This window comes from Poromitra crassiceps (genome assembly GCF_964638095.1).
Source record: "Poromitra crassiceps genome assembly, chromosome: 27".
Lineage (NCBI taxonomy): Eukaryota > Metazoa > Chordata > Actinopteri > Beryciformes > Melamphaidae > Poromitra > Poromitra crassiceps.
In genome coordinates this window covers 15148594-15159455 of record NC_139650.1, presented here as the reverse complement: position 1 = coordinate 15159455, position 10862 = coordinate 15148594, and the positions used below count along the sequence as shown (strand labels likewise).

At 44.6% G+C, this 10862-nt stretch overlaps 1 protein-coding gene and 1 pseudogene across 2 annotated transcripts in view; one reads left to right on the top strand and one right to left on the bottom strand.

The window, feature by feature from the left end:
- The window catches only part of LOC310799061 (RNA-binding Raly-like protein), a gene marked incomplete at both ends in the record, with an annotated part of 52573 nt that extends 44191 nt beyond the window's left edge, over positions 1–8382 (bottom strand). The window contains one exon of the mRNA XM_083661626.1: positions 8127–8382. Within this exon, the coding sequence (XP_083517752.1) occupies positions 8127–8382 (256 nt within the window). The remainder of the gene's footprint in view (positions 1–8126) is intronic.
- Positions 8383–8966: 584 nt separating this feature from the next.
- LOC310799060 (ubiquitin-conjugating enzyme E2 Z pseudogene) lies at positions 8967–9746 on the top strand (annotated as a pseudogene). Its single transcript has one exon. The product of its transcript is annotated as a ubiquitin-conjugating enzyme E2 Z pseudogene (transcript).
- The last annotated feature ends 1116 nt before the right edge of the window (positions 9747–10862 follow it).

The window sequence follows — 10862 nt, the reverse complement described above, 5'->3', positions numbered from 1 at the left end:
AGTCAGGATTCAAGGGGTGAGTAGGATTAGTGGCTAGGGGGATATGGGTGGTGTTTGTGGATTAGTGGCTAGGGGGATATGGGTGGTGTTTAGGGGGATATGGGTGGTGGCTAGGGGGGTGGCTAGGGGGATATGGGTGGTGTTTAGGGGGATATGGGTGGTGTTTAGGGGGATATGGGTGGTGTTTGGGGGGGGTGAAGGGGCCATAGGGATAGGAAGGTGCTAGAGCAGGGGGTGTCAAACTCATTTTAGTTCACAATTTGGTCTCAAGTAGGCCAGACAAGGAATATCATTAATAACCTATAAATGAAAAAACCTAAAAATGTTCCCATTTCTTTTAGTGTAAAGAATTACGGGTACCTTTTAAGAAGACGTTTTCACATAGGGTTATCTCAGCTACCATCAAACAAATGATCCAATCTACTGTCTGTAATGTGTATTACAATTGACGGCAACTGTGCAAGTCTCTATAGTCAAGGGTAATGAAAATAGTACGGGCCGGTTCTGGCTCCCGGGCCGTATGTTTGACACCCCTGAGCTCAGCCCTGAGTCGGGATCGGAGGGGCAGGTGGTCTAAAAAGTTTGCGCTTGCTATTAGACTTCCATGTTAGCAGTAGACTAGCATACAAATAGTGCGTCACAAGTGTGCTTGGGATTTTATTATTATTTACATCAATACCAGCGCAATAATTTTTTTTGGGCACATAATTATTTAAAAACAGACAGAAGTAAAACAACAAAAGAATGTGCTGGTAGAGACAAACCCGAATCACACCATACGCCAACCATATGCCAAAGGCACGTTAAAGCCATGCTGAGCTCACGCTTAACCGCCCACACAAGAAGCACTCTCTTTTCCTCAGCGCCTCGCTCGGTGCGCCTTGATCACAACTTCCATTGACTTCATGCCTGGCTTCAGTGTGGCTTGAGCGTGGCTTGAGCAAGGCACGCGCGCGGCTGGTGTGAACGGCCTCGCCTGTTAACAAGGACGCCAAAATGAAACTTGTGGGTTCCGCGCAGTGTTGGGCAGTAGCTTGCTACAAGTAGCGAAGCTACATAGCTTAACTACATTTCTCAGTAGCTTGGTGGTAGCTTCACTACTTTTGAACCAAGTAGCTTTTTCAGTAGCTAAGCTATTTATAGACCCAAGTAGCTTGTAGCTTCCCGCAAAAGCTACAAGCTACTTGCCAGAGAAAATCCATGAGCAAAGCATGCAGTGGAGATTTCTGCTGCGGTTTGGATTAAACAGGAGGACACATTGCATATGTCAAGTGTGCCTGTGTAGCCAATAAAGCACTTCCAGTTCCATTATGACAGACAACAAGTGGTCTCAGCCTTGCTTTTTAGCATGCTTGCCTCTCTTGCAGCAAGACCCGGCACTACTCTGCCTCTGATTGGGTTGGGTTTAGGCAATGAAGACTGATGATTGGTTAAGGGTAGGGCAAAATATGTCATGTGCTGGCGAAGTCACATCAGCAACGAACTTTGAAAGATGGCAGAGCCAGAGGGAGCCACTGGCAGTGATGAAGAAGACGTTCAGGTTTTATTGTCGGTTTTTGAATATTGTGCCAGTGAGAGTTTCAGTGTGTTTTATAATATAATAAACAATCAAAATGAGATTTTTTTTTGCCTGCCTATTTGTTTGGTGGAAAGTTGTTCTTTGACATGAAGTTGATTCAATGTGAGAAAAAAGTAGCTTTGATGTAGCAAGCTGCTTTTGCCATGTTGCTCGTAGCTTAGCTTGCTACATTTCTCTGGGGATAGCTTCAATGTAGTTTAGCTATATTTAATGGAGAGTAACTGGTAGCTTAGCTTACTACATTTTCCAAGTAGCTTGCCCATCACTGGTTCCGCGTAGGTTGAGCGTTGCTTCGGCGTATGGTGTGAACGTGGGCTTATTCTGCGCCTCAGAAATTAAATCAATATTAATGATAATCCGGACAAATCATACATACAATAACATTTTTTTTTAAGAGAAACAATCAAATAAGAAAAAAAAGCAACAGTAAAAGAAATGTAAAAAAAAAAGAAAAGAAAAGAACAAAAAAAAGGAAAACAAAACAGACACCAAAATGAGTAAGTAGACAGAGTTAGTAGTAGACAGAGTTAGTAGTAGACAGAGTTAGCAGTAGACAGAGTTAGTAGTAGACAGAGTTAGTAGTAGACAGAGTTAGTAGTAGACAAACTTACACAATTAGTAGTAGACAGTTAGTAGTAGACAGTTACAGAGTTAGTAGTAGACAGAGTTAGTAGTAGACAGAGGAGTTAGTAGTAGACAGAGTTAGTAGTAGACAGAGTTAGTAGTAGACAGAGGAGTTAGTAGTAGACAGAGTTAGTAGTAGACAGAGTTAGAGTTAGTAGTAGACAGAGTTAGTAGTAGACAGAGTTACAGAGTTAGTAGTAGACAGAGTTAGTAGTAGACAGAGTTACAGAGTTAGTAGTAGACAGAGTTACAGAGTTAGTAGTAGACAGAGTTAGTAGTAGACAGAGTTACAGAGTTAGTAGTAGACAGAGTTAGTAGTAGACAGAGTTAGTAGTAGACAGAGTTAGTAGTAGACAGAGTTACAGAGTTAGTAGTAGACAGAGTTAGTAGTAGACAGAGTTAGTAGTAGACAGAGTTACAGAGTTAGTAGTAGACAGAGTTAGTAGTAGACAGAGTTAGTAGTAGACAGCGTTAGTAGTAGACGGTTAAATTGGTTATTAGTAGTGTGACAGTAGGGGAGGGGAGGGGGGGTGATGGTGATCTGAGTGTCATGGTGCAGGGAGCAGTGTTGGCAGTAATGCTTCACTGTAATCTGATTACTTTTTTAGGACGGTGATACCACTTGTAGATTTGTGGATGTATAATACGTATGTATTCTACAGTGTCCTATAAGAATGAGGACCTATGTATGTGAACATGTATGTAGGTATGCATGCATTTATATATGCCTTTCTTTTGACTTAGAGGATCTTAGTTAAAAGTACTATATTTGTTTTGTTTGCTTTAATTCTGTTTTTAGGGTAATGTACTGGTAATTGTACTACACAATTAGTAGTAGACAGTTAGTAGTAGACAGTTACAGAGTTAGTAGTAGACAGAGTTAGTAGTAGACAGAGGAGTTAGTAGTAGACAGAGTTAGTAGTAGACAGAGTTAGTAGTAGACAGAGGAGTTAGTAGTAGACAGAGTTAGTAGTAGACAGAGTTAGAGTTAGTAGTAGACAGAGTTAGTAGTAGACAGAGTTACAGAGTTAGTAGTAGACAGAGTTAGTAGTAGACAGAGTTACAGAGTTAGTAGTAGACAGAGTTACAGAGTTAGTAGTAGACAGAGTTAGTAGTAGACAGAGTTACAGAGTTAGTAGTAGACAGAGTTAGTAGTAGACAGAGTTAGTAGTAGACAGAGTTAGTAGTAGACAGAGTTACAGAGTTAGTAGTAGACAGAGTTAGTAGTAGACAGAGTTAGTAGTAGACAGAGTTACAGAGTTAGTAGTAGACAGAGTTAGTAGTAGACAGAGTTAGTAGTAGACAGCGTTAGTAGTAGACGGTTAAATTGGTTATTAGTAGTGTGACAGTAGGGGAGGGGAGGGGGGGTGATGGTGATCTGAGTGTCATGGTGCAGGGAGCAGTGTTGGCAGTAATGCTTCACTGTAATCTGATTACTTTTTTAGGACGGTGATACCACTTGTAGATTTGTGGATGTATAATACGTATGTATTCTACAGTGTCCTATAAGAATGAGGACCTATGTATGTGAACATGTATGTAGGTATGCATGCATTTATATATGCCTTTCTTTTGACTTAGAGGATCTTAGTTAAAAGTACTATATTTGTTTTGTTTGCTTTAATTCTGTTTTTAGGGTAATGTACTGGGACTGAGGGGTGGGTGGGGGGACATGCAGTAGATATGATGATCATGTTTGGTTGCACTTTTTCTCATTATTTGAGAGGACTATTGTAATGAACCATCTTCAATAAATAAAAAGTATAATAAAAAAAAAACAATGTGATTACTTTTTGAGTAACTAAGTAATGTAAGGTGTTACAATTTCCAAAACAGTAATCAGAAAAACTAAAGAAAAACTCAGGAGATACCATTGTGTGTGTGTGTGTGTGTGTGTGTGTGTGTGTGTGTGTGTGTGTGTGTGTGTGTGCGTGCGTGCATCACTTCAGGTTTGAGAGGCTGCAATGTTTACAGTTTTGTAGATTGGCTGATTGTGAGCTCCTGTATTTTGTTTCAATAAAGTGGATTTAAAAGGAGCTGGCTTGGTTGTATGTCACTTTTTCCGGGGTAAAAAAAACGCTACTAGTAACCTAACTAGTAATGTAACTAATTACTTCTGAAAAAGTAATCAGTAAAGTTTAATGAGTAATCAGTAATCAGTAACTAATTACATTTCCCAAGTAACTTGCCCAACAGTGGCAGGGAGAGACACAGTGTACACTTATAGATAAAGGTGCAGACTTGAAGTCTGTTGATATCATGTATGGGGAGTATTTAGATTTTTTTTGTAAGAGGAGTTGATGGTTTGCATCTGCCCTCGACCAAAGATGATCCTGGTCGACCAGAAATCGACCACAGCTCCGACCAATCGATTGGTCGAAAAAGGGGCCCTAAAAGAAAAAAGAAAAAGCAGTGTACTTTTTTTTCTTATTTTGTGCAGTGTACTGACTACTGAGCGCACTATCTCTGATAGCTGATCATTATAAATAAAAGCTATTTGCAGTCTTGTAACGTTAACGGAATGGACAGACTGATCAGCGTGCTGTGCAACACCTGTCCATATTCAGCTAATGGGAAACAGCTTTGAGTTGCGTGTGCGATGGTTATGGTTATGTAACGTTAGCACACACATGGTTAATTAGTTGGCAGAAAGGAGAGCTAGACAGCTTTTGCGATTTATTTCAGTAACATCTTATAACAGCCTGTCTAACATTACCGGAGTTGGAGTGTATCTCTGTCCAGTCTCACTGATGACCATCAGTCTCATCTCATAAGGTGCGTAGTGCGCTCGTTGACAGCTGATGGTGGCTGCGTGCTGAAACGTGCCCATTGTTTGCGCTGATAGCTGAGCCATTTAATTGTTAATTCCATTGCTCTGCTGGTTGCTCTCTCAGTCTAGATAGCCTGCTAACTATTAACTATATGCTAACTCTCTAGCCTGGATCACTTCCTGTGTGCTTCTAGAAAAGGTCCGTGTTGCAACTTGCTTGCGCGGCACGTTACTTCGTTCCGATAGCTTTTCTTGTTATGAAATTGAATTTCTCCTATGAAATTATTAACACCAGCGATTGTTCGACCCACGTGCATCTCGTCGACCAAGAGCACGTCGACCAAACAATCGACCAATCGACCTGGAAGGGGCAGCCCTACTGTCCAGTTAGAGAATGTAGATTAGCCAACCTGGATATTTTTATCTGTTGAAATTCAAATGGAATGCTGTAAAACGTTTGGGTTGTCCTACAACCCGGGTTTTACGACTGAGAACGAGGAATCTCACACTATGCCAAGCTGCTCCCTGCAGCGCACCAACTGGACAATGTCTATTTTCTCAAAATTGACCCCTATAAAACCACCCATTGCGCCTGAAGGCGTCATTGGCAGTTGCTATGGCGCGGCCACTCGCCCCCGTGACCACCACGCCTCCTCTTCTCAGGCTCGGTGAGCTGAGTGAGGTTTAGCCAGAGGTGGCTGACGACCAAGAAGGCCATGACCTTCCCGGCGTTCAACGCCGCGCACTCCACCATACGCAGGGCGTAGTCCGTATAGGCCTCCGGCACCCAGGTCTGCTAGCAGGGCCGCCTGGTAGCCCTGGAGGATGGCCAAATTGTTGGCCATCGCTGCCACCTGGCCGGACACCAGATACGACTTCTCAGCCAGCTTGGCCGTCATCTGTTAGGCCCTGGAGGGAAGCTGAGGCCTGGTGGAGGAAGGTGACAAGTGGGCCGCCACCGCATCCTCCAGTGGTGGCATGGCCGCGTAGCCCAGGTCGGGCTCGCCATCCAACGCCGACCACACAAGGAACCCCTGGGAAGGGCGTCCCCAGGATGTGTACGATGTTCCGTACGTCCGGGAACAGGGGCATCATGTGACATTGAGGCTGACCGGAGGGGGGCTGAAAAAAATCACCCACGCAACAGGGAGCTCGGGGGGGAAGGGGGTAGAGGTAGAGGTAGAGGAGAAATGACCAGCATATTCTCTCTCTCTCCTTAAATACTTCCTGGTTAAATAAATGTTACATAAATAGAAAAATACATGATCAGTGGTTTAGACGGCTATTTGTGCACCCCTAAATTTCATCTGAGCTTTGAATCTAGACTGAAGTTTGAATCTAGCTGTGCCTCAGTCTCTCATCCTCACTTTCTCTCTCTCTCCCTCTCTCTCTTCTACCTGCACTTTCTACTGCATTCCCTCCAATGGGGCAGAAACACAATTAGAACAATCTTCCTGTAACAAACCACCAAAAATGTGATTTTCACAGTAGACAGGCCTCCATGCAGCAGCTGTGGAATAACGTCGCCCTGGCCTTTCTAGCGGAATTATTTAAGCATATCAGATCTTCATCTCTCCGCAGGGTTACAGGACCGCGCACGCACACACACACACACACACACACACACACACACACACACACACACACACACACACACACACACACACACACACACACACACACACACACACTCCATCTGCTGACTACAAACAGCAGCCTTTCTTCTCAGATGGGTAGAAAAAAAGCTTCATTCCCATTTTAAACAAAAGTAGTTGTGCTTCAGATCCTCTGAACCCAGCAGATGTTGAGAAATATTGTTTGCTATCGGATAAAATCCACATAATAGAACATTTAGGAGTTTTTATAACTTTAATTACAAGTAGACTTTGTTACTGATGTGTTAACCCATTGATACCTGATGCAGCATTTGTGTGTATATCCCTCATTTGTGTGTCCACTACAGATGCGCGGATGAGCTTTTATGCCATCCTAATCCGCGTGTATGCATGAACCAACCGCCCGCCATAAATCCGCGCAAATTATTTCATACTATTTATAGATCTGCGCCCGAGATGCACCCGACGCTATAAACGGTTTCTGCTGCCGTTGGTGCGATCGCTGCAGTCCAAGACTCCAAACAAACTTCCATGCTGTATTATGTCCAGTCCACCACTTGCCCTCATGTAGTTTACTCGGCTAACGCTATAGCTTTAAGTTTAGTTTACTGGATTGCCTCATTGTATGGGAAAATACGAACGCGTCTTCTCTTCAAACACGTCTTCAGCGGAGACTCCTCATTGAGGGTGACATCATTGACCATATATGGACGAAAAGTGTAGCCTTGCGACCTAGCACATGGCTATTGTTGTGTTTACGGCCGTGGGTCCTTTGGGGGATCTACAATAGGCGACTAAGAATGTGCCTGATGAAAAATGTATCTTAAAATACGTTCATAGACTAGACTAGAGAACGTAATTTATTTTTCCTCATTAATGATACATCGTTTCAACCGCCCGCAACCCATCCGCTATTAATCAGAATGTTTATTTTTATGATCTGGCCCGCCCGCGGGGCGGGATATCCGCGGTCAGCGCGGTTATAACTGCGGCCCGCGCATCACTAGTGTCCATCCGTTTAAGCCCGCGAACCGCGTCACTTAAAGGGATACACACAAATGCTGCATCAGGTATCAATGGGTTAAGCGAGTTTATCTGAAATCTTTGATATTGCAAAATCCCTGATATCGGTAGGCAATATCAGGGATTTTGCCGCAGGTTTGAGCCCCATCCATACAGGCACATTTGGCCGTGTCAGTGGGCGTGAAGCCGGATCTGGTCACTGTACTAGTGCCTCCTCTGGTCGGTGCACCTGTGGAAGCACGTGCCTCCTCTGGTCGGTGCACCTGTGGAAGCACGTGCCTCCTCTGGTCTACACCTCTCCCCAAATTGGCAGAGGGGGTGGAGTGATGACGAGGGGGGGGGGGGGGGCTGGGGGGGTTGTCTTGCATAACAGATTTTGGTGGAAGATTGTAAATGACTTAAGGTTGTAATCAAATTATTTGAATCCTTTCAATAGCAAATAGCAATAGCAAACACTTTACACATTTGACATGTATTAAATAGCTTAAGGTCCCCATACGTCACATTAGCTCACCCAGTGTCTGTCCGGCCAGCACGCGGCTGTTCTCGCTGATCACCGCCCCCCTGGCGTGCCGCTCGCTGGCGTACTGGACGAAAGCGTAGCCCTTGTGCACGGAGCAGCCCAGCACACGGCCATACTTAGAGAAGATGCTCTCCACATCCGACTTCTTCACCACCGCTGTGTTCAGGTTGCCGATGAACACCCGCGAGTTGATGGACTTGGGGTCGGTCTTGTTGGTCACGTTGCTGGTCTGGACCTTCAGCGACATGCTGACCCACAGATGGATGGATGGATTGGGAGGGAGAGACAGAGAGAGAAGGGGGCTGCAGGGGAAAGAGAGGTGGAGAGAAAAGATAGCTGGACTGAGTCAAAAGGTTCTGTACACACATGAGCAACACAATCGCACAGATGCTGGGGGACAGCCACAACCCACTAGCCCAGGTGGTCTAGAGCAGTGGTTCAGAAAATGTTTCACATCAAGGACCCCTAAAATGACTCAAATTAGAATAAAGACACCCCCCCCCCATTTGAAAGATTTTGATGGTGCCTCGTTTAAAATGTACTACCCCACGAGTACTCATGTCATCCTTCTTTGGGAAATTCATGTCTGTCACGCATTTTGTTATGGAACATACCTTACCCACTTTTTATGTCAATTGCACAATTGTGATTCATCAGTGATGTCACTCAAGCAATTGTGATGCCATCAGTGATGTCATAAATCATTCCTGGCTGAGGCTATATACGTGGTGGGAGTATAGAACTAAAACACCATAGAACTAGGCTGAAGAGGACAACGGTGAGTTAAGGGAGAAAGTTGGACACGCCGATACTAGAACTGAGCTCGCCCCCATGTCTTGGATACTGAGGGTCAAGAAAGACATCATGTCCATCTATAAGGATCCTCCTCCAGGAATATCTGTCGTCCCTGATCCTGAAGATATGACCAAGATCCATGCCCTGATCATCGGGCCGTCCGAGACACCGTACGAAGGCGGCTTCTTCCTCTTCCTGGTCCACTGCCCCCCCAACTACCCCATGCGCCCGCCGCATGTCACGCTCCTCACCACCGGAAACAACACCGTGCGTTTCAACCCCAACCTGTACAGCGATGGCAAGGTCTGCCTCAGCATCCTGGGGACATGGAACGGCCCAGGCTGGAGCCCAACCCAGAGTATCTCAACTGTACTGATCTCCATCCAGTCTCTGATGACGGAGAACCCCTATCACAACGAACCTGGCTACGAAAATGTCTGCAGAAAATGTGTGGACAGCAAGAACTACAATGAGTGCATCCGCCATGAGACCGTGAGGGTGGCCGTCTGCGACATGCTGGACGCCAAAGTTCCCTGTCCCAAAGCTCTGAGGACGGAGATGGAGAAGTCCTTCCTAGAGTATTATGATTTCTACCAGAGAGTCTGCAAGGAGAGGCTGTATCTACAAGGACAGAACATGAAGGACCCCTTTTGCTGGGTGAAACGAGGCTGTTTTGACTACCAGGGCCTGCTGGCTCGCCTCAGGGCCACCCACAGCCGAGCACAGGGGAACAGCCGGGCAGAGGATGATGACAACAATGACCAGTCTGTTACTGATGATGGTGTTGGTCTTTTTAACAGTTGCTGCAGTTTTTAAGTAGGTCAACATTTTGACATCTGTATTCACCTTATTCTTTGCCCACACATGGACGCATTACGTCATTTCGTAATAGTATTTAGACTTGCCAAAAACCCCGCAGGCAAGATGGCCGCCCACACTCCCCTCCTAAACTGGCAGAATTACTCCCCCATAAAGTAACATTATCTTGGCCAATAAGTATGTAACAAACAAAATAAAACAACCCATAATATCTTAATTTGACGTAGAATGCAGAGGACATGTAACTGTTTAGTTAAACTTGCATTCCAGGAATATTGTGCTCTAAAGATGACGTTACTGTTTCGTCCTGAAACCCACATAGGTTGCGCCACGTAACCTATGTGGGATTCGAAATAACGCATCCGAGATCTAAAACATTATGAATATAGCCACGTTATAAACAACAAACTAACACTGGTGATCCGTATGGAAACAGTGTTACTCGAAATGGTTAAAAGTTATATCAATTTGGTCATTCAGTGGCATTTTACTGCCATATAACATAACTAACTAGCGGCTAATATTAGCCACAGTAGGTAACTAGCGCTGACCCAGAAGAACAAATACGTTTGCGTTGAACGCGGAAGAGAGAAAAAGTGGGCGTGGTGAATAAGATGTATAGACATGTAGGCACATGTGTATATGTAGGCACATATAATAATGTGTATAGACATGTAGGCACATGTGTACGCATTGTCGTGTTTGTGTTTAAAAAGCCTATAAGCACACTTAGTATTTTTTCCTGATGTCTGTAAAATGGGTGTTGTGGTCACATCTAGTGGACATAAGCCGCAAGTACAAGGTGTGGCAAAGTGAGTGAGCCACAGTCACGTTGCCCGCAAAGGACTGTGACGCGAGGGACCATATTGCCACTTTAGGCTTGAGGCAGTCAGTCTGTCCCGCAACCGGGCAGCGATGTGATCGAGTGTGAGGAAATAAACAGCACATGCCAACAGCAAATTGTTTTTCCATCCCTGTCTCTTCAGTGTTACAGTGTTATTATTTATTCATTTTACATTTGTGTAGGTGAATGTTGCATACAAAAATGAAGTGTTACGAACTTCGTGTTTTCCCACATATATTTGAGTCCACTATGTTCAGACATAGGAGTTC